This window comes from Dipteris shenzhenensis, chromosome 22 (assembly GCF_047967505.1).
Source record: "Dipteris shenzhenensis isolate YYH24624 ecotype China chromosome 22, Dip_SZ_1.0, whole genome shotgun sequence".
Lineage (NCBI taxonomy): Eukaryota > Viridiplantae > Streptophyta > Polypodiopsida > Gleicheniales > Dipteridaceae > Dipteris > Dipteris shenzhenensis.
The window spans coordinates 7,904,018-7,928,403 of NC_141617.1; the positions used below are offsets into that span (position 1 = coordinate 7,904,018).

Consider the following 24,386-nt stretch of genomic DNA (forward strand, 5'->3'; position numbering starts at 1 on the left):
GAACGCGGTGGGTCTACAAATTAAAAAGGAAATCTGATGACAGCATAGATCGATACAAAGCCCATCTTGTTGCAAAAGGGTATGCCCAACAACAAGGCATTGACTTTGAGGAAACATTTGCTCCCACATCCAGGATTACTACCATTCGATGTGTCATTGCCATTGCAGCCCATCATCATTGGCAAGTGCACCAACTTGACATCAAGACTGCCTTTCTTCATGGGGATCTGCAGGAAGAAGTCTATGTCACACAACCTCCTGGCTTTGAGGTTGTTAATTCTGAAAATAAGGTATGCCCGCTTAGAAAAGCCCTTTATGGTTTGAAGCAGGCACCCAGGGCATGGTATGCCAAAATTCATGCACACTTACTATCCCTTGGTTTTCAGAATAGTCCCACAGAACCCACTCTTTATTTCCATGGGAGTGGATCTGATTTTTTAGTGCTGATTTTATATGTGGATGATATGCTTATCACGGGCCCAGATACTCAGCAAATTGCAGCTTTCAAGGCTGATTTGCAGCAGATTTTTGACATGTCAGACATGGGACAGTTCCATTATTATTTGGGCATTCAGTTTGCTCATGTTGAGGGGGGTATCATGATGTCTCAGTCCAAGTATATTGGACAGCTCCTTGATCGTTTTCAGTTTGAGGATTGCAAGCCAATCTCTACTCCAGTGGACCCTGGCTTCAAATTCTCAGCTCATGATGGGAGCCCACCATGTGATATCACTCTTTATCAGCAGGCTGTTGGATGCCTTATTTATTTATGTCACACCAGACCTGACTTGCAGTAGTATGCAGTATCTCAGCTCAGCAGATTCATGCACATGCCCAGTTCACAGCATTGGCAGGCAGTGAAGAGAGTCTTCAGATATCTCAGAGGCACTCAGGATTTAGCCCTCTTCTATGGTGATCAGGGTTCACTTACCATGCATGCTTACACGGATAGTGATTGGGCAGGATGTTCCGACACCAGAGTGTCACATACTGGCAATTGTTTTTTGCTTGGCAATTCATGTATTTCTTGGCTCAGCAAGAAGCAACCGACAGTTGCCACGTCTAGATGTGAGGCTGAGTACAGGGCAGCCTTCACCGCTACAATAGAGTGTGTTTGGCTTCGACAATTATTTACAGATCTTGGTATTTGCCAGACATCCTCCACTATTGTCTACACTGACAGCCAGAGTGCTTTGGCCATTGCGCGTAACCCAATGTTTCATGCGCGTACCAAGCATATCGAAGTTCGCTATCATTATGTTCGGGAGCGGTTGTCAGCAGGAGACATAGAGTTGTCCTATCTTCCCACAGAGGACAACATCGCAGATATGTTTACAAAGGCACTTCCTCGTCCCAAGTTTGAAGTCTTCCGACAGGCTTTACACTTGGTTCCCTTTGTTACATGATCTGACATTCCTTGTACATTCATAGGTGGCTATATCCTTTTGGATGAACATGTGCCACCATGACCAGAAACTACCAGGTATTCTGAGACGTTTCCAGAGTACTTCAGCCCATCCCATGGAGGGGTTTTTGTAGGCCATCTTTTGGTGGTTCTAGTGATGCCCTATAGGCCATGGTATGTGCCTTGTAGGCATAAGTGTAGGCACTTATAGTGTAATGAAGGTGGGAAAAAGATGGATTTTAAGGGGGAAATAGATGGGAGAATAGTAGGGGAAATGTGGGAACTGTGGGGGACTATATAAGTCAACCCAAAAGGATTGTAAGGGGCTATTGATTTGACGTCTAATCCACTTCTCCTTGCTTCCTTCATCACTTGTGTACTTCCAGTCTTGTTCTCTCTACTTCCCTCCCCTATTCCTTCTCTATCTCCCCCTGCCTTCCGTGGCTTTCTCTCACTTCCCCATTCACCTTCACTACATTGGTATCAGAGCCCCGACTCTGGCACCTTTGTTTCCAGCAGCTGCGCCTTGGCGTCTATTACTAGCAAGCAAAGACTCGTTCGTTGAAAACCAGCTTTCAGGAGGAGCTCGATCGCTCCACTCACGCCCTGAATTAGTTGCTCAACCCCATCAACCCCTCAGCCGTCAGCTAGGCTGCATAGCGGGCACACGTCCGCCCGTTAGCACCGTCAGCCTCTCCGTTCCGTTCATGCCTTGTTCCGGAAAGGCCGTTCCATCTATTTGCATATCTACAGGAAGTTTTCCCTTTGTCCCGTCCAGCCCGTTTCGTCATGCCTAGCCTTGTTCTGTGCGTCTACATCCCGACCTGCATTCCGTCCGTCCAGCACTTTCCGTGAGCATCCCATCCAACACATTTCCCCAACTGCCGTCCGCATGTCTCCCTCCCATTCTATCTGCCCGTCCGCTCCCATGCGCCACCCGTCTACTCGTCTCGCCGCCCGTTCCGTGCCAGTCTGCGCCTGTGCGTTGCCATCCACGCCCACCTGCAAACCTTAGCCTCTAAGGTTGGGATTGGTTGGTTGGTTAGGTTAGTTTAGGTCTGGTTAGGTCTCGCTAGTTAGTGGATTGGGTTACTTTGGCTAGGTTTAGTTAGGTTAGTGATTGGGTAAGGTTAGGTTTAGTTAGTTTGACTTAGTACTAACTAAGGTTAAAGGTTGGCTTAGGTTGGTCTAAGACAGTGTCCTAACAGTCCTAAAGGTCTAGGCTAGAACTGTACTAACTACCCTAGGTGTCTTAGTTGTCCTAAGCTTCCAAAAAAAAAAAAAGAAAAAGAAAACCTCTTTTAGGGTACTCCTACAGCCCTATTCTGGGCCTTTCTTAGCCACCTTCGTGGCTCATTTTGAGCCCCGTTTCCAGCCTCTTCACCGAGCTTTCTTCGAACCTCTTCAACGACTGCTACTGACACCTCTCCAGCCTCTACATCGAGCCTTCGACACTTGGCACATTTTCCTCGTGTCACTCATGGCACCCAGGCGTGCACCCCGGTCGGATGAGTCATCTCAGCACGATGACGATGTTGCTCAGCAGGAGCAGATGCCGGTCACAGAGGGTGCATCTCCTTCACAGCCAGTTTCTGCTATGCCTACCGACACACAGTTTCTAGATGCATTGGCCTCGATGCTTCAGGGGGCTTTTCAGTAGATGGGTCAGCAGTTGGGGCAGTAGCTCACCACTGCTATGGCTATGCACGATACGGCTATCACCTAGATGGGTAAGAACATTGGGCAACAGATCACTACCGCCATCAGTATGCACGATAAGGGTAAGCAGCCCGCACCCCAGCACGGGGATCAGTCGGATAGCCAGGGTGATTTTCCTGACCCACATAGGGGATTTATGGCTGATGGCCGTCGCACTTATGATGTTGGTTCTATGCATGCACCCTAGCATGGGGATTATGTTGATTCTAGTGATGCCTTGCCCGTGCCACCGAGCACTTCTCTTATTGATTCCAGGCCTCCATTTGGCTCGCATATTTCATTGGCTGAGCCGTCCATTATGGGCCGGCCCATTGGCACATTTTTGCCAACGGCGAGCATGCCTGGATTGGGTGTTGGGTTTTAGGGCAGTTGGGAGAGGGGCCAGTCCTCTTCTCAACCCTTTTCTATGCCACCCACCCACCGAGATGTTTATGGCAGGCAGACTCAGCAGGGATTGCATGCTTCGATGACACCTCCTGTTAATACATTCAGTCAGACTCAGCCTGCGTATCAGGGAGGTAATGCTTTCAGTCAGATGCACTTTATGCATCAGGGGAGTGGTTCTCCTCACCAGCATGATGCTGGAAGTGGGCAGCATGCAAACATGGATGATATGCTTTCAGATGCCTTACGTTCATATAGGGCTTTGCCTGAGGATGTTCGTAATGAGATGCCCTTTTCACAGTATGTGAGCTTCAAGCGTGAGTATGCTGGTAGTCACTATAGGAATAACCCAGCCAAAGATGTGAAAGATAAAATCTCTGTGCATAAGTTTAAGGGTGACACTCGCACTCCCAATGAGTTGGAGGAGTGGCTCACGAAGCTTGAAGATTATTTCCGCTTCTACCCTAAGAATAATGAGGAGAGGATCATTTTTGCTGGCATGCATTTACAGGATTATGCACATACATGGTGGCGTTACATGCGAGAGTCACCTCAGAAGCCTACCACCTGGAAACAATTCAAGGAGCTTATGGTCACGACCTTCGTCTCGGCCCTGATCCTTGAACAGTACCTTGCTGAATTCTATGCACTGTCACAGACAGGTACGGTCCAGGAGTACTTGCAGCGTTTTTGGAGACTTTCTTTATTTGTACAGGATATTTCTGAGAAAGGGAAGTTGCTGCGTTTTATACAAGGCTTCGATCCCTCTCTAGCTGCTGATGTGAGAGCTCACAATCCTCTAACCATTGAGCGAGCAGCCCAGCTTGCTGAGGTGTTTGAGCCAAAATATGCTGGCAAGTACAAGCATGTGTCACATAGCTTCTATGGTACTGCTTATGATGCTGACAAGAAGCCAAATTCTGCTGATTGGATTGATAAGAAACCAGCAGCTGCTTCCTCCCACGATATCCAACGGTTTCTGGAAGTAAGATGCCATATGCAAAGCCATACAGGCCCATGGATGCAAAGACAGGTGTCAAAACCAGTGCTGGTTTTGGCAAATCAGAAGTTAAACAACATTCCAGAGCCATAATGGACAGTAGGAAGAAGGCAAATTTATGCTTTAGGTGTGGAGAGAAATGGACACCTGAGCACCGGGATGTGTGCAAAATGAAGAATGTCAGCTCAGCCAAACTCAGCATGATAATTGAATTATCTGATGATGATGAAGTGGCTGATGTAGCAGACCCCCATGATGTCTCTCATGAGGAATTGATAGGAGCTCATGATGCAGATGAGTCTCCTGACACAGATGCCACAAAGGGGACTGTTTTTCCTTTTGATCCGGGTGGGGCTATTGATCAAACCTCTCATGTGATGCATGAGATTGATATTCAGCCTACATGTAGCAGGAAAGGCCGTAAGCCAACACTCTCTGTGTTGGAGCATCAACCTACAATGCCTTTTCATGTCAGAGGTGATGCTAATGGTAATGTTCCTGTGGATGATGAACAGATTTATTGGGATGCCCAGTCTACACTGTATACCATCTCACTACATGCCTTGATGGGTGCCAGAAGTGCTGACACAATCAGGTTGAAGGGAATGATTAATGGCAGATCTGTCCATGTATTGGTAGACAGTGGTAGCACTCACAGTTTCATTAATTGTAGAACATTGCAAAGATTGGGATTAGTTGCTACAGAGATAGACCATGGTCTGAAAGTGGAGATCGCGAATGGACAGCACATGATCAGCAGACATTGTTGCCAGGATGCCAGGATCAAGTTTTCTGATCATTATGAGTTTGCAGGTGATCTTTTGGCATTGGATATGGGACCCATAGATGCTGTCATGGGTTGTGATTGGCTGAAATCCTTGGGGAAAATTAGTATAGATTTGAATGCTTTATCTCTTGAGTTTTGCCTCAAGGGTAGAACTGTTACATTGCAGGGCATTGTGAATCAGAAATTACAGGTCATTTCAGCAAGGCAGCTAGCTAGGGAGCTCAAGAACGAAAGTGCCATTTATGCATTGAATGTCTCTGTACCTCAGGAGGGTGGTATTCCCCATGTGGATAATTGTGAAATGCAGAAATTGCTCTTAGAATTTGGGGATGTGTTTGCTGATATGCCATCTCAGTTGCCCCCAAAAAGAGATGTTGATCATGCCATAGTTCTGGAACATGGCAGTAAACCAATAAACAAGGCCCCGTATCGACTTTTTAAGGTTGAACGGGAAGAAGTGGCAACACAGGTGCAGGATTTACTTGAGAAGAACTTCATTGATCATAGCACCTCGCCTTTTGCATCTCCAGTACTCCTGGTGAAGAAGAAGGATGGCTCTTTTCGTATGTGCATTGATTACAAAGAATTGAATAAGACCACCGTTAAGAACAGGTTTCCTATTCCCAGGATTGATGACCTGCTGGATGAACTCAAGGGTGCTCAGTATTTCACGAAGATTGATTTGAGGTCAGGTTACCATCAGATCAGGATGAAAGAGGGTGATGAGCATAAGACTGCCTTTCGTACAGAAAGAGGATTATATGAGTTCAAGGTGATGCCTTTTGGTTTGACTAATGCACCAGCCACCTTCCAGGCACTCATGAACAAGATCTTACACCACCTTCTTTTCAAATGTGTGCTGGTATTTTTCGATGACATTCTCATTTATAGTAAGGATGCACAGGAACATATTGACCACGTCCGACAAGTGCTAGAAATCTTGAGGATGCATCAGCTTTATGCCAAGGCCAGCAAGTGCACATTTATGGCAGAGGAGGTTGAATATCTTGGTCATGTTGTAAGCAGGCACGGAATCAGGCTAGACCCAGCTAAGGTGAAATGTATTAAGGAGTGGCCGCAGCCACAAAATACCACGCAGCTCAGAGGTTTCTTGGGTCTTGCTTCTTTGTACAGGAGATTCATTAGGCACTTCGCCAAAAGGGCTGCCCCTCTCACTGATTTGCTGAAAAAGGATGCCTTCCAATGGTCAGAAGCAGCACAACTCAGCTTTGATAACCTCAAGGATGCCCTTAGCAATGCACCTGTATTGGTGTGCCCTGATTTCTCACGGTCTTTCATTATTGAGACAGATGTCGGTGGCAAAGGTTTAGGGGCTGTCCTAAAACAAGAGCATGGTGTGATTGCTTTTGAGAGCAGGAAGTTTAATGCCAGGGAAATGAATTATCATGTTTATGATCAAGAGATGCTGGCAATCTTGCATGCTTTTGCAAAATGGCACCACTACCTGTACGGTAGCAAGATTAAGGTCAAAACGGATCACAGGACACTCAAGTACTTCTTAACGCAGCCTAATTTATCCATGAAGCAGAAGAGATGGCTGGCTGCAGTTCAGTCCTATGATTTTGACATTGAATATAGAAAGGGGAAAGAGAATGTGGCTGCTGATGCCTTGTCCAGGATGTGATCATGCAAACTGTTTGCCATTTCCACGCTTCATCAGGAGTGGATACTTGGGATTCAGGAGGAATACATGCAAAATTCTGATGCAGCCCCTATTTTTGTGGAGTTACAGAGTCCGTCCAGCCAAGGACATGTTCGATTTCAGCTCCGCAACGGACTGTTATGGTGCAGGGACAGAATTTATCTTGTGCCAGACTCCAAGTACAGGTTGATGGTATTACAGGAAATGCAATCATCCCCTATGTCAGGGCATACGGGTATCACAAAAACATATGAAAAAGTCAAGGAGAGCTTTATTTGGGATGGTTTGTGGCGAGATGTGGTTAAGTTTGTCAGTGAATGTTTGCCCTGCCAACAAAATAAAGTGGACAGCCGGTTACCCGCAGGCCTTCTGCAACCGCTACCCATTCGTGAAGGCAAATGGACTCACATTGCCATGGACTTCATTACAAGCTTGCCTTCTACAGATAAGGGTTGGGATAGCATATTTGTGGTGGTTGACAGGATGACTAAGCAGGCCCATTTCATACCGACTAGGACTCGGTACTCCGCTTCACAGGTTGCCTGGCAATTCATTGAGTATGTGTTCAAGCACCATGGTTTTCCTCAGGAGATTGTCAGTGACAGGGATGCTAAATTTATGGGTCACTTTTGGCAGGAGTTATTCACTGCAGTTGGTACCTTTCTTGCGCCTAGTAGTGCTTATCATCCACAGACGGATGGACAATCAGAGAGGGTGAACAAGTGGTTGGAGGAGTATCTAAGGCATTACTGTCATGACACGCAGAAGTCTTGGGACAAATGGTTACCATTGGCTGAATTTTGCTACAACAGCACCAAACACCTCTCTATTGGCATGAGTCCATTCGAGGCTATGTATGGATGCAAAGTGGGAATGCCTTCCAGTGTTGCAGACTTTGCTGTGAAAAATCAGCAAGCAAGGAATGATTTGGAGAGTATGGATGCCCTTCTGCAGTTGGCTAAGAGGAATATGCAGGATGCCCAAGCCAAGCAGAAGAAGTATGCGGATGAACAAAGGAGGTACTTATCTTTTGAAGAAGGGGATTATGTGCATTTACGTCTCCATAAGAATCGATATTCCTCGCTGAAAGGTAATACCAACACAAAGCTTGCCCACAGGTATTATGGCCCCTACAAAATCATCCGCAAAGTTGGGCAGGTAGCATATCAGTTGGAACTACCCAGTACCTCCAAGATCCATAATGTTTTCCATGTATCCTTGCTGAAACCACATGTCGGACAGCATGTCCAGGTTCTTCCTGAGTTGCCTCCTATGGATGAAGAGGGCCACATAATCTATGTGCCGGAGCAAATCAAGGGCTTCAGAGATCATGTACTCAGGAACAAAGCCTACACAGAATACCTCATCAAATGGAAAGGTTTAACAGAAGATGAGAATTCTTGGCAACCTGAGAGCATTGTGCAGGACTACCCCTATCTCGTGCAGAGCTGATCAGTTTCTGTTGTATCCTTCTCATCCAGGGCAGCCTCTTGGAAATTTTGAGGGCAAAATTCTTTGGGAAGGGATGGCTGTAATGAAGGTGGGAAAAAGATGGATTTTAAGGGGGAAATAGATGGGAGGGGAAATGTGGGAACTGTGGGGGACTATATAAGTCAACCCAAAAGGATTGTAAGGGGCTATTGATTTGACGTCTAATCCACTTCTCCTTGCTTCCTTCATCACTTGTGTACTTCCAGTCTTGTTCTCTCTACTTCCCTCCCCTATTCCTTCTCTATCTCCCCCTGCCTTCCGTGGCTTTCTCTCACTTTCCCATTCACCTTCACTACATATAGTGTTAGTGCCTTCTATGCCACATAGGACACTTAGTCCTAGGCCTAGGTACAAGTACTTTGTACTTGTGTTTTTCAACATCATCTAAGTTTGACGTGACTTCTCTTTCGACTCGTACCTTCAATTTCCACCCCTTTTCTCTCTCTTACTCTCCCTCTCCCCCTTTCCCTCCTCTCTCTCTCTCTCTCTCTCTCTCTCTCCTCCTTTCTCTCCCCTATCCTCTTCCCCTTTTCTGCCATCTTTGGCCTTTCACCAATTCTATCCCTGCCCCCTTCATTACATTGGTATCAGAGCTCCTTCCTAGGGCCCTGTGCTTTCTTTCCCTACTGGACTTCATGCAAGTAGAAGCAGTTTAGCGTCAAGCAAGGATAGAGCAATACAGTGTCGATGACCGGCTTCAAAATCAACTGAAAATCCCATGAGGATTGGTTGCAACGCAACAGTGCCAAGCCTTGAAGACCTACCTTTGTCTATACGAGTGTAGACAACGAAGTGGAAAGCGTGGAACGTAAACACTCGATGGCTTCACAAAAGACACGCACAAATCCGCGCCAATTGCTCGTATGCAATCAAACGAACCAGGGTTGCACTCGTCGTCGCTTGTATGGCAAACCAACCATCACTACGAAACCAGTTTGATCCTCTGCTCGGCTTCCATACACCGCTCCCGTGCCAAAAGGGTTAGAAATTACCCAATAGAGGGTACGCACAGCGGAAGACTGATAGTAATGCCCAGGAGCTCATACAGTGTGGTGTGGGATGTGGAATCACAAACTTCTTAACTTACGTGCATAAAATAGTTGCAGACTCATCAATAGACAATGAACCAGCCAGATAGAGAAACCACCAAAATAATATATTTCCGTGCAAAACTATGGACACAATACAAAAGAGATAGATCTAGAGTCCCACCAATGGTGTGGTCCTCTAATCTTACCACAAGGTACTTCTCCTATGTGTTGGCTATCTCTAGACTCAAGCCCGCGTGCTCCACCTCGAGCATCTGTAGACTTTCCATCCAGAATGGTTCTCCCTTACTGCCTATAGATCAGCCTAGGTAGGCAGCCCTTTCTCAGCTTTGTCTGCAGCTTCTATGTGCCTCCTTCACCTCCTGGATGTAGGCCCAAGGAAGGTCCTCCTGCTGCTTCAATCTGCTGGTGGTTGGCTGCTCCAGAGAATGATGATCTCAGCAACCTTCTGCCCTAGAAGACAGTCTAGGTTCAGCCTCTTCCTGGAGCTAAGTCTGCAGCAACACCTCTCTCCTTCACTTCCTGTGTAGAGGCTCAAGGATGGTGGATGTGCTGCTCCTTTCTGCTCCTCCCAAAGCTGCGCTACTGGATATGAAATGAGGCCTGAGGCCTCTCCTTTTATAGGCCCCCAAGGGGCTGTCATAAAACCGACCAGCCAGCCTCATCCTGGCCGACCAGTCTGCTTGCTGGCCGACCTGGTTGGCTGGTCCAACCAGCCCTATATAAGGGCCCTAGCTAGGCCCTTTTGGGCTGCTGCTAGGCTCCCCTTTGCTGCTGCTGTCCTGCCATCAACAGGCCCTTGTGCAGGCCCCAAACCTGCCCCGCACGTGTGCGCCTTTGATGGTGAAGTACCCGGCCCTGTGCCGCCTTCATACGGCCACTCCTTGCCTCTGTCTGGAGCCAATCGCCACTGATCTGCTCCTAGACCTGCTTCTGCCAGTCGCCTTATCCATGGCGCTGATCCATACTCCCAGATGGCTCCAGGTACTTCTCTAGATGTGATGCCCACATGACATCCATGATGCTGTCCATGTGGCAGCCCCTTTCTCTCTTTTCTTGTGAGGTACTGCCCATGTGGCAGCCCCCTCTCCATTTTATTTCCTCTAGGCATGCTGCCCACATGGCATCCAAACAGATGCCCATGTGGCAACTCTTGCCCTAGGTCTCCCTCCCCCATACTCTCCTCATATGGGGGCTTACAGATGGGGAGGTGACCATTCCAACAAAAAGCCCTGCGCAGCTCGTAGAGATTCTCCTTTTTGGTGTACTTTGTACCTTGTCCCATAGACCCGCGAGGCCTTCCGAGGACGTTAATACATCTTTCTTTCTTTCCTTTGTCTCTCTCTCTCTCACTCCCCACTTTATCATAGCTGCCATCTCCTTCCGGAGCTGTGATGTCTCCAGGCTTAGGTTGTGAATGAGACAGTCTTGCTCTGCCTCTCGTGCGTGGAGGTAGTGAATCTGTAGGAGAGCATGGTCCTAGGAATGTGAGGGGATTGTGTGGCCGTGAAGTGTGTATGAATTTGGTGTGAAGGGGGCTTGGATAATGGGGGGCGGAAGTGAGGCATCATGGGGGGGCACCTGGAGTGTGGGTGGGGTGGGGCCTACTGAGAAGGGGAAAGCTGATTGAGTGAGGGGTAGGGGGGATAGGAATGAGGCAAATTGTGTGTGTGTAGTGGTAAGATAATGGGTCGGACTGAGAGGGGCTCCTCCTAATCCAAACACTGATGATGACGAAGACCCTCTAAACTCTAGCGCTATCTCAGATACTGTCGATATCTGCGCAGTCACCATCAGAGATAGTGCAGAGGATGATGAAGGCGATCTTGGAGATGATGGGGATGATCTGGAGGCTGATGTAGAGGCTGAAGTGGAGTTGGAAGCTGCTTGGGAAGGGGTTTTGTTGGCTGCCTTTTGGGTGGTAGTGCTGTCCACTGTAGGCCGCTTCGATTGCTCCGCTTGTTCATGACATACTATAGTAAGCTACTTCTGTGGTTTCTCTTCTCTCTTGGGTATCCCTTTGTTTGTATTGCGTTTATCCCCTTTGGCCATTGTTTTCTTTCTATTCTCTGTTTTTCCACGATGTTGAAAGAATTGTTGAGATTATTGCTGAAATTCATGGAGGGGGAGAGGGTGTGTAGCCCTCCATACCTTCCATTGTCTGTGGACTGAAGAGGACTTCTTTGGTGGTGATTTTTTGCAGGTATGTGCAGGCCACCCTGGTTTGGGCAGCCCTAATAGTGGCCGTGACACCCTAGGGTAGCTCCTTGGTTGTTTCTTGGCAGCTTCTTGGTACCATTGAGGTTTCTTGGCACCAATGGGCGGGGCTGAAGGCTGGAGGATCCTCAGAGGGGGGCTGTTGCAGATTCAAGGGTAATGGGGCCCCGGTGGGACTGTTGAGGGCAGATAGGCCCGTGCGGGCTGCTTGTTTGCAGGTCGAGACGGTGGAGGACAGCTCATGGGGGCTAGGTGCAGTCGCTGCAGGTGGAGGCCCGTGGGGGCTAACAGGCTCCAGAGGGGCTGGCCGTAGTCGGACAGGCCCTTGAGGGGCTGGACACCATCAGAGCAGCCCGTTGGGGCTGGTTGCAGTCAGAGCAGGCTGTGAGGGATGCTGGTGGACGAAGTAGGCCCAGGAGGGGGTGGGCCTTGTAGCGGGTCGCAATGGCAGCTGACCTGCAGGTCACGATGGCAGGCTGAGGTCATGGGCTAAGGGCAAGGGACTGGAGGTGATGGCAGGCTGAGGGCGAGGGGCTGGAGAGAGAGAGAGAGAGAGAGAGAGAGAGAGAGAGAGAGAGAGAGAGAGAGAGAGAGAGGCAGATTGGTTGCCACATTGGCAGCATACAGGCTTCCTTATTGAATTGCATTTAGGACAGCCTCAAGGGCCATCCTGGCCAGCATCAAAGGCTGGCAGTAGACCCTCGGTTAGGGCACATGAGCTTTAGCAAGGAGCAGCTAAATGGGGTCAGGAAAAGGACTGTACAGCACAGTAGTAGTGTACAGTAGGTGCAACAGACCAGGAGGAGCAGCAGCAGCAGATGCAGTATGGAAGCACAGCAGCAGATACTGGTCAACAGGACTGCTGGACTGGTTGGGTACAGCAGCAGGTACAGAGGGCTTGGAGACTGAAGCAGGGCTGGAGGAGGAACCAAAGGACAGGTTCCTATGACAGGGCATAGGCTGGTAGGCAGGTTGGCTGAGCAGGCAGTAGACGGACTTGGTCGGCCCAATCTGTGGGCTGATTGGTTGGCTGACTGTCCAGTTGGACTAATCCTAGCAGCTCTGCCAGTTTTAGAGGGTGTCCAGCCCCTATATAAGGTCCCCAGCATGGGGAGTCTCAATGCTTTAGATACCCTTGGAACGGCTGTGTCCAGAGCAGTAGACGAGGCCCAAGAAGTGAGCATCATCGGTGCTCAGCGTGGAGGTCACCTCTTATGAGTGAAGAACAGTGGGAGTCACAACATTGACGAGTTCTTGCAGGAGCATAAGTCCCTGACATCTAGAGCAGACCTAGGTGCATACCTATACCTATAGGAGAGCACAAGGAGTGCGTGAAAGGGAGCTTTGTGTCCAGTGAACATCAGAGCATAATTTTTGCAGGAGTGCTCTACATTGAACAGCTACTGAAGCCTACACGGAAGCGAGGAAGAATTTACGTCAGAGGGTGCTGCAAATAGAGCCATCTTTTGGTACCTTACCTGTGTGTGTTGTGAGATTATGTTCTACACCCACCGTTGGGTGCTGATGATGTCAGTGGGGATGTCCTAGTAGCTAGGCCCTGTTATGCATGATCAAGTTTATGGTTCTCACCTTCTGGGTGACTCCCATGAGGTAAAAACTGCGATATTTGTTCTGCCTTTAGAGGATGAGCATGTTCGTGGATTCATCTAGGTATACATATTTATTGTAAGCGTGGTGATGATGAAGGCAAATGATACATTCAAATACTAATCTCTGCCTTCTTTCCTTCGAATCACGGGCACAATCACAGGCGATGGCATCCAGATTATCCTCCCAGCCTATCTTGTGGATTGCATGCACACAAGATACGTAATTCATTTTTTTCATGCCTACCCACAAGCCCACAACTCCCTAGATGGCTCCCTCCTGCCACATGTCATCATTTTAGACCTTTAGCTTGGTACACCATTTATCCCTCTCTTGGGGCACAATTAAAACATTTGCCCCTTGGCATTCTTACACATGTAGGTGCACCTAGGCCTGAGCACTTAGAACCACCTAGTCGATGCCAATACACCCTCACCTAGGACCTTGGCAGTTACTTCCCTCAACCATTTTATTTACGCACATAAAATATTATAGAAGTCGGTCATCTAAGGGAAAATGCCCACCAATCTTTCCGAGGTCATGCTATCTTGGCTAGAGCATAACATTCCTTCCCTCTTCAAGCATCAGCGTCCTCGATGATGAAATCTGGGAATACCAGGTAGCTTCTGATAGAGGTAGACCATGCCATGCAACCAACACCGTGGGTATCTTCCGATTGCGCACTTGCATTGTTCCTCGGTCCAGGATTCTTGTTGGTTTGCGTCTTGCATTATCCTCTATCTCCTGAAACAAAACAACACCTTCGATTAGTGAGTCACCTGTATGCAAAAATTTCTTTAAACGAGAAACATGAAACACTGGGTGCACCTTACATACCTGTGGTAATTCTAATTTATAGGCTACCTTGCCTATTCTTTTTAGAATTAACCATGGCCCACAATATCGAGGTGATAACTTAGCACACTCTCCTGCAGTCAAAGACTTAGAGTGCGAAGGAACTCTGAGAAAAACTTTTTCTCCTTCCTTAAATTCTCTAGCGGATCGGTTTTCATCCGCATACGCCTTAGCTCTATCCATAGCTTGGCGGATGTTAGCTCTCGCAAGTGCTAGCATCTCCTGCATCTGAACCACAAAGTTCGCGGTACTAGGCACTTTCTGAGGTATTCCAACTATAGTTGGATTCACTGGCCTATAACCATAGTTGAGTTCAAACAGACTGAACCCTGTAGAGGAATGTTTTCTATCATTGTAGGCAAACTCTAACAATGGCAACCACTTGTTCCATGTATGTTGCCTCAATGACACGTATGCTCTAAGCATATCTTCTAAAATTTGGTTGATTCTTTCCATCCGACCATCCGCTTCTGGATGATCCCCACTCCTCATTCCCAACTCAGTCCTTAGTGTCTCAAATACCGCAGTCCAAAATGATTGGTAAATTTGGCATCTCTGTCTGACACTATGGATTTGGGTAATCCATGCAGACGAAATATATGTCTAATAAGCAAATCCGCTACTTGCGGAGCACTAACAGACTCTCTAGTTGGAATGAAGTGAGCCATCTTGGTAAGACGATCAACCACCACAAGGATAGAATCATACCCACCTTGTGTCGTAGGCAGTCCTACAATAAAGTCCATGGAAATGCTCTCCCACTTAGTGGTATCTCCAGGGGCTGTAAAAGTTCGGGTGGCTTCACCCGCTCTGCGTTACTTACCTGACACGAAAAACAATGTGTCACATATTCATGAATATGCTTTTTCATCTTTGGCGAAAAGAAATCTCGTCTCACGAGATCATATGTCTTCTCGACTCCTGGATGTCCCGCACATGGGCTATCATGGCATTGTCGAATGACTCTCTGCCTGAGATCATTCTGATTAGGTACTACTACCTTGCCATTTCTTTTCAGCATACCATCCCTTATGGCGTATCTTGCATAAGTTTGGCCTTTTCTGGATGCCAGGTCATCCTTTTCCTCGGGCTTTAACATATGAGCCTTAGGCCAAAGGCTCTGGACGAACTCGTCCACCTTTTGAGTTTCTCTAATCTCGGTCATTAGAGCACTCTCTAATACCATGAAACTCATATTATGCATAATGCGTGACAACGCATCAACAACTTTATTATCCTTCCCTCTTCGGTACTGGATCGTCAAATTAAACTCCTGCATGAGTTCTGCCCACCTAGCTTGGCGGCCTCTCGAGTCAGGTTGTTTACAAAAATGTTTCAGAGTATCATGATCAACATGCACATAAAACTCTGATCCATACAAATAATGTCTCCATGTTTTCAAAGCATGGACAACAGCATACAACTCTAATTCATGAGTTGGCCAATTTCGTTGAGAGGGAGAAAGCTTCTTGCTTTCAAAGGCTACTGGCCTTCCCTCTTGGAGGAGAACTGCTCCTATCGCAATGCCACTTGCATCGGTTTCAAGGAACAACGGTTTCTGGGGATCAACTATTTTTAACACTGGTCCTGAGACCACAGCTTGTTTAATGGTGTTAAAACTTTCCTGTTGATTTTGTCCCCATATAAAAGATACTTTATCTGAGGTCAGATCAGTCAATGGCGATACTATTTCGGAATATCCTTTGATATGCCTTCGATAGAATTGGACAAATCCCAAGAATGATCGCAAAGCGGTCAAACTCTAAGGGATTGGCCAAGTCAGTATCGCAGCCACTTTCTTTGGATCCATTTCTACCCCCTCAGGAGTAATTATGAATCCTAAATATTCAAGTCTTACCATACACAGTATAGTTTTCTTTTTATTTACATAAAGACTGGCTTTCCTCAAAGTAGTGAACACTATTCTTAAGTGTCCGTGATGCTCAGTATTACTGAATATCAGAATATCGTCAATAAAATGTACTACAAACTTTTCGATATACGGACGTAGTAAATCGTTCATAAGCATGACGAATGTAGCTGGAGCATTGGTAAGTCCAAAGGGCATTACCAAAAACTCATAATGTCCAAACCTGCTTCTAAAAGCGGTTTTATGCACATCCTCGGCTCTAATACGGATCTGATGGTAGCCACACTTAAGATCTATCTTACTGAAAATTACGGCCCTATGTAATGCATCTAGCAAATCATCGATCCGAGCCATCGGATACCTGTGCTTAATAGTGATATTATTCAATGCTCTGTAATCTATACAGAGACGAAAAGTATCATCTTTCTTCTTCTTTAATATCACTGGCGAAGCAAAAGGTGAAAAACTGGGTTGAATCTGTCCCAGCTTGAGGTATTCTTCCAGTTGTCTTCGCACCTCAGCTTCTTTTGTAAAGCTTAATCTATAGGGAGGTCTATTTACAGGTTCTGCCCCCGGGATAAGCTCAATTTTATGTTGAACATTCCGCTCTGGAGGTAACCCATAAGGTAACTCATCCCTAAAACAATCAGAGAACTTCTCCGATATCTCTTTAGCCAACTCGGCTATTTTCCCATCTTGGGTAGCCTCAGTGCTAGTTGATGCATCATCAATTGACTCTACCGATGCTATACACAGACACAGAAACTCTTTCGGAGTCTTCCGAATTTCCATGGCTGAAATCAATGGTCCTCGAGGTAAATCCTTTTCACCTCGCAAAACATATTCTATCCCGTTCATCTTGAACTGGTAAATATGCTTTTTCCAATCAATGGCTGGATTTTTCCAAAAATGCCAAGCCATGCCTAGGGCTATATTTGCGTGAGCAAGCCTGGTCACCTCAAAGTCCAGCTTCTCAACATAGTCGTGTATTCGAAGTTCCAACTAGGTAACCCTCTAGTCCCATACTTCAGTTGAACTTCCGTCCGCCATCCTGACCGTATAAGCATAGTCAGATGGACTAGTTTTCAACTTGAGCCTCTTAATAAGCTTCGAGTTAATTACATTGTGTGTTGACGCTGAGTCAAACAATACAATCACATCATGATTGGCTACTTGTCCTTTCATTTTAATCAACTCGGGCTCATCGAAAACCATATACCCCATTGCTGCGGGCTTTGAAAGGATGTTATCGGGTGCACCGCTTACTAACTTAGTAACAGACACACTTAACAACACAGGTACTAACCTCTGAGAAGGTCCCGCCAATTGCATCTGCATATGTTCCGCATTGGGACTCTCCTGCATTTCCGCGTCGCATTCAGATATTATCATATTGGCCGTGCGACGGTCTTTGTTTAGTGGACAATCTTTCCACTGATGTTGCTGAAGGCTGCCGAAGCACAATCCTTCTTTTCTAGCTTTTTCTTTTTGCTTAGGGGTCAATGGGCTGCCATTGGAGTTACTTTTCTTTTCACCCCAATGGTGGTACTTGTCTTTGCTTGTCCCTCAACCGGCTTCACCTGCTTGGTTTGGCCACTTGGCTGCGAGACACTTGCCTTTGAAGTCCATTTCCTCTGAAATCCTCCTTTTCTCGGGTACTCATGCTGAGTCCCTGCCTGCACAAACCCACTAGGTCTGCCTCTGGCATCCTCATAGTTCAGGGCTACTGCAATAGATTCATCTAATGTAGTCACATATCTAGCCTGAACTTCCATTTTAATCTTGTCGTTCAGTCCATAGATGAAGTCTTTCAACTGAACCGACATAGGGAGAGGGTCTGTTATTTTCATAACACATTCTTTGAACTTGTCGGTGTACTCAGCCACCGACAAATTCCTCTGGCGAAGGTTTCTGTAAGCATCCCAAGCTCGGGACTCTTCGTCAGGTGGAAGAAAGTGTTTCTTAAATTCAGCCTTAAACCCTTCCCAGGTGGTAGGGGCAACCTGATCTTTCTGTTGCTTTATCCACCACCTATCCGCTACCTCAATAAATAGGTGAGTGGTCTCGCGGATTTTCTTTAGATCAGATCTGATTTCACAAATGGTGAAGGCTTCTTCCCACTTGTATAACCAAACCTCAATCACATTAGAACTGCGCTCGGTCATCCGACCAGCGTACTTTTTCGGTCTATAGTTGGCAATATTAGGTACCTTGACCTTCGCACGTTCTGACGAGTGTATACTGGGCTCTGGCTCTGCTGGAGCTTTGCCCTTTTCATTTCCACTTCAAATTCCCCTTTGCTGTACAGGAATAATAGACTACAAACTGAAAATTTGTATATAAGGGAAAAAAAAGATGCTCTCTGGAAGCTCCACGTAACGCAGATGTCCCGAACTTATTTCTTTTGCCAAGGCCTTTGCAAGCCTCAAAAATCTGCGCCACTCCTCCGTCTCTCAAACTTAGTAGATGTTATTTGAACCCATTCCCATGTAGTTGACAGAATATCACGAAGCAAGTCCCGTGACCATACAGTAGCTTCATGATTCGCCGCCACCAACCAAGGCACTGCGCACGTAACCGTACCCACGCTCAGACGATCACCTTGCTCACGGGCTATTTGCGTGACCGCATCCCAGATGCGCAACTCTTCCACGCATCTTCGGCGCTGCTCATCAATCTACCCAACTATTACACAACTTGCACACCCGCGACGCCAAGGAGTTTTGAAAACACCACGTGGTACAACTGTAACGACGTCCGCTTATCGGTCGGACTTCCCGTCGTGTGCCTCCCGATTACAGCCTTGTAAAAAGCTCCCTTGATTCTGCGAATTAAGCCAGGGATGGTAGCACAGTTCCGACCAACTTCGTTGAGCCCACAAACAGTATATGGATTCTACCGAGAAGCCAGGTCCTTCCGCCAGGAAATCCCACGCCTGCGATGACGTCCGTGACTATCAAGTTGCGCCATCACCTCCGTACTGTCCGTCGTCACACATCCCAAACATTCTGCGCTCTGATACCAAATGATACATTCAAATACTAATCTCTGCCTTCTTTCCTTCGAATCACGGGCACAATCATAGGCGATGGCATCCAGATTATCCTCCCAACCTATCTCATGGATTGCATGCACACAAGATACGTAATTCATTTTTTTCATGCCTATCTACAAACCCACACCTAGATGGTTCCCTCCTGCCACATGTCATCATTTTAGACCTTTAGCTTGGTACACCATTTACCCCTCTCTTGGGCACAATTAAAACATTAGCCCCTTGGCATTCTTGCACATTTAGGTGCACCTAGGCCTGAGCACTCAGAACCACCTACTCGATGCCAATACACCCTCACCTAGGACCTTGGCAGTTACTTCCCTTGACCATTTTATTTACGCACATAAAATATTACAGAAGTCGGTCATCTAAGGGAAAATGCCCACCGATCATTCCGAGGTCATGCTATCTCGGCTAGAGCATAACAGCAAATTAGAATTTGTTTAAAGAGTTGGACTGGGTAGAGCTATCGTGCAAGGAAGACGCTATGTTTGTAATAAACTGATTCAAATATTTATTATTGTTTTTAGTTGTTCCTTGCTGAATATTTTTATATTCCAGTACAGATCTTATCCTTGATTTGAATGCCAAAAAGGAAACCAGATTTCATGATTGAGTTTTGGAAGCCTTTTAACCTTCCTGATGTAGCCACAGCAAGAACTTGATCATGATGCCGCTATTTGCTAATGTGCATACTATTACTGTTATGTACTGCCAAGTGGCTTTGAAACCACATTGCTCTGGATTTGTTGGTTGATATGTAGGTGCACGTTCTTTAGTAATAGTCTGTGAGTATGTGTCGCTTGAGTGCTGTTGATGTTTTGCAGCTTTGCTAGCGGCTTGGATAGAGTAGAAAAATGTGTTCTTGGGCTGATGTGCATTCTCTGCAGGTCTATCTACCTGTATAGAGACAAATCCAGGCAGCACAGTTGCATGGAGTTTAAACCAGGGTGCTATGCAAGCCTTGTATAACACACTGGAACGCGATAGAGAATGCTATATGCAAGTCAGCAGATGCATCAAACGAAATACTGTTGATGTCTGCCGTGTACTAGTTTCTGATAAGAGGTATGTGTTGTCAACACTCATCAATGAAGTACAGTAATTAATTGCTTGCATGTGTTCAGAACATCATGTAAGCACCAATCAATATATATATATATATATATATATATGTAGAGAGAGAGAGAGAGAGAGAGAGAGAGAGAGAGAGAGATTCACTCCTCTTTTCAAAAACATTGCATATAATAGATTCAGATGTTTCATAATATAATGATTTCTGCTTCCACTATCATTAATAAAGGAGTTACCAAGAAACCATGCTTCAACTTTCTGTGGGAGGTGAGCGTAAGGCTGTAAGCAAGTTGGAATATGATCACCCATGTAAAGGAGAGCTTATATTTTTTCTGTCCTTTGAATAGAAGGTGACCTTACTGCTCAAGAAATAATGTCAATTTTTTTTCACGAATTATATCCATTTAATGCATCTCTTTTAGTCGTGTTATAGTTCCTTTCATCCTTTGACAATCACTGACTTGCATACAGTTCCACTTGGGTTGCTCCTCTTCTAGGGGGGTTCACTCGTAATAAAAGGATGATATCATTTGCATGCATGAAATTGAAGGAAACCCTCGATATACGATACAAGTAGGATGATAAAACACCCCTATTTAAGCTTATAAGGATACCACCAAAAGTCTACTATGTCCCCCTCTTCTTTAAATTTATGTTCGTTCTGAACCATTTAGATTAGACCATAAGCATAATTAGATAACATCCTCTCGATATAGATTAGCCCAACTTCAAATATTTCAATGGACTAGTATTCTCCTTATTTTCTCTCCTACCATGGCCTAAAACTAGCCATTGGTACAAGACCCCCATTGTAACTAGTCAAATGCGTATGTGTGTGTTCTTTTTATGTTCAAGGTAAAAACTAGTAGTGCCCTATCCCCCTCAAAACCCAACGTGTGCCCCACCCCCAAGATGGCATGACCCCCCTAATTTAAATTTAAGATTGGGAGAAAGTATGAGTCGTACTCTTCTTGATATCTGATTTTGGTTCGCCCTGGGATAGGGGCCCTTTTATTGATCTTTAGCTGCATGCAGCGTGGATTGGGGACAGATAGCCCGGAAATCGACCAAGTTTTATAAATATGGTCTTTTTTTGTAGGGTTGATTGTCCCTTTAGTCAAATCGGCATGTTTCTCTCTTAAAAAAAAGAAAAAAGTGTTAAGTGTTAGTGTGCATGATGCGTAAATCTATGCAATGCAATGGTGTCGTCATTATGAGAATGAGTAAAAAGTGTTAAGTGTTAGTGTGCATGATGTGTAAATCTATGCAATGCAATGGTGTCGTCATTATGAGAATGAGTAATGTTGTCAACATGCAACGCGACAGCCCATGCCAAGAAAACATGAAGATTTTTGACACGTAAGTGTCAGGGGTGGGGTCACTAAGAAATATGTAAGATAGCACGTGCAATCAACAGAAGGGGTTTTATATGTTTATGAAGTTACAGAAATTATACATACACAAGGGTTTTTTAACTTCAAAAAGTGAAAATACATAGGGGATACTTAAAACTTACAGAAGGGGTGTATATAGGTTATACAAATATGTAGGTAGGGTTTTTTTATAATACCCCTTGATTGCACGTGCTATAAGGAGTTTTTACATAGTGACCCCGCGTCCCCCCCCCCCCCATGGGACATAAGTACAATCACATAATTTGGCCGCATTGAGGGCCGACGTTGAGGTCAAAGACTATTTCTGAATGGAGCCGTTGAAGTTTCTCTTTCATTGTGGACTCGGTTGCAGGGATGTCCCATAACAAAAATAACAGCACAGTCGAAAAAAGCACATTGTTGCCGCCATGAGCGATGGCTGGATCGAGGACTATAGAGTAAAAGTAGTGTTGAACTCCTCCATCTATGCGGCAGGAGCGTAGGAGGTAGCCACCTTTGGAAAATGGAGCAGGGGAAAGTTGTAGACGATGTTGGGATCTGAGGCCTTTAGGGCATTAAATTTCTTCTATGTCCAATGTCGTTGGAGAAGCATGTCATCAAGGTTGACGCAGAAGGCACGCTCGGCCAAGCAGTACGTTCGTCAAAATGCCTCGTGCTTCAAAAATGAGAGCCTCCATTTAGGTTGGAGCCCCGCTTCACACTTAAACTCATTTGGTGTAGTAATCCGTCACCATGAATACGTATTGGGTTTCGGTATGCCGAGTAGCAAGTGTTTGAACGGTCTCAGAAACTTCAACCCCCATTTCTAGAATGTTTCAAGGGGAACGATGGGATTCTGTGGAATTCAATGTTGGATCATTGATCACTCAATTGCTGACATGTGTCACACTACTTGGCATGTTTGTTGGCATCTTAGACCATAGTTGCCCACCAAAGACCTACTTATAATTCCTTTTAACAGTTATATCTTTGATGAAAAAATTCTTTGATGAACCTCTTTGAAGATGGCTTTCTTCTTGTGAACGGGCATGTGGCAGTGAAGCATTGCATCTGAGTAGTAGAGCTACCTTGTAATGATTCGAATTTCTAACTCTAGAGGGTGAGCCATTTGCATCGATCTCTAGACAAGTCTTTGCCAAGGATGCTGATCTCTATGAACTGGAACACTTTATCATACACAACCACTGGAATGTCGACTTCGACTTCGACTTCGAATAGGTGTGGACCTAGAAAATCATCAAAGAACATGTCCAGTCTCTTGCCACTCTCCAAGCGGGACAAATAGTCGGCAATTTCATGGGTACAAGTTTGAGTTGCAAAAAAAAAAATCAAATGCTTGTAAGAGACACATCCAATGAGCTAGCTTATCTACGAGGTGTGGTTTGTTGATGAGGTATGGTAGCACAGAATGGTCCACATGGAAGGTGAACTTGATGATCAAGAGAGAATGTTAAGAATTTTTTCGCGGATTATATCATTTAATGCCTCTCTTTCAGTCGTGTTGTAGTTCCTTTCATCCTTTGACAATCGCTGACTTGCATAGTACACTAGCCGGTACCACTTGGATTGCTCCTCTTTCGAGGGAATTCACTCTTAATAAAAGGGGGACATCACCTGCATGCATGAACTTCAAGAAAACCCCCGATATACAATACAAGTAGGATGATAAAGCATCCCTATTTAAGCTTATAAGGATACCACCAAAAGTCTACTATGTCCCCCTCTTCTCTAAATTTATGTTTGTTATGAACCATTTAGATTAGACCATAAGCAAATTTAGATAACATCCTCTTGATATTAGATTATACCACCTTTAAATATTTCAATGGCTAATATTTTCCTTAATTCTCCTATCATGGCCTAGAACTAGCCATAGTTTAGGCTTAGTTCATGCATGCACTTGCTACATGACCTATTGTAACTATTTAAATGTGTGTGTGTGTTTTTATTACGGTTAGGGTAAAAATTACTAGTGTCCTACCCCCCCCTCCGAACCCAATGCGTGCCCCACCCCCAAGATGGCATGGCACCCCTAACTTAAATTTAAGGTTGGGAAAAAGTAAAACATCCCACCACGCCTAATGTATAAGCTTATGCCTCATCTCAAAAAACTCCCTCCCTATTTGTGTAGTCTCGATAGTGACTTCACCAATATGTCGAGGGCACTCCCTCCTGGACTCCCATAATAAGGAGCAATGCAAAGGCTCATCGTCCACTTGTATCACGCAAGTAGCTTCTAGATTGTTGCCGTGTGACTCCATGGGAGAAAGAGGGGAGGGGAGAAGAGAGAAGAGAAGGGGAAGCGAAAGGGAAGAGGGGAATGAACAAGAGGGAGAGTGGCAATCACAAAGGCGCTATGCTAGGAAACAAGAGAACACTCATGACAAGTCATGAAAGAGAAAGAGAGCTTGTATTTCCAAATGTGTGCATACAAAAATGAAGGCCAAAGTCAAATCTTTGTCCTTTTATACATTCCATCTTTTGAAGGAGGGCTAACCCTATTCTTTCTTACCTCTCTCTCTCTCTCTCTCTCTCTCTCTCTCTCTCTTTAACAAGGCACTTGGGCCCATACGGCTCCAAGGCGGATTTCTCTTATCTTCCTTTGATCCTCTACTTATTCTCCGTGCTATCTTGCAAAACAAATCAATGTTAACCGTGGCGGGGTTAACAAGGCCCCCCTTCTTGTTCACGATCTATCTGTGGATCAGACGCCGTGCATAATGTCAGGACTTGAGGGCGTTGTTCAATATCCTGTGGCGAGATCAAAGAGTCTTTGGGCGATGCGACAAAACGAATGAAGAGGCAGTCAAGATTT

At 45.8% G+C, this 24,386-nt stretch overlaps 2 protein-coding genes across 2 annotated transcripts in view; both read left to right on the top strand.

Moving 5' to 3' along the window:
• The window catches only part of LOC147887684 (ankyrin repeat protein SKIP35-like), a 37,275-nt gene extending 17,204 nt beyond the window's left edge, over positions 1-20,071 (top strand). The window contains exon 7 of the mRNA XM_087393395.1: positions 19,994-20,071. The gene's annotated coding sequence lies outside the window, so the exon portion shown is untranslated. The remainder of the gene's footprint in view (positions 1-19,993) is intronic.
• Positions 4,679-11,467, top strand: LOC147887685 (uncharacterized). The gene is made up of 2 exons (XM_087393086.1): positions 4,679-5,849; positions 11,286-11,467. Exons 1-2 carry the CDS (start codon positions 4,679-4,681, stop codon positions 11,465-11,467), a joined length of 1,353 nt encoding a protein of 450 aa, XP_087249212.1.
• Positions 20,072-24,386: the final 4,315 nt, after the last annotated feature.

Coding starts and splice junctions, on each gene's coding strand:
- LOC147887685 (XM_087393086.1), top strand. CDS start 4,679: ATGAAGAATGTCAGCTCAGCCAAACTCAGCATGATAATTGAATTATCT. Junction 5,850..11,285: donor CCTGGTGAAGAAGAAGGATG/GCTCTTTTCGTA, acceptor ATATCTGCGCAG/TCACCATCAGAGATAGTGCA.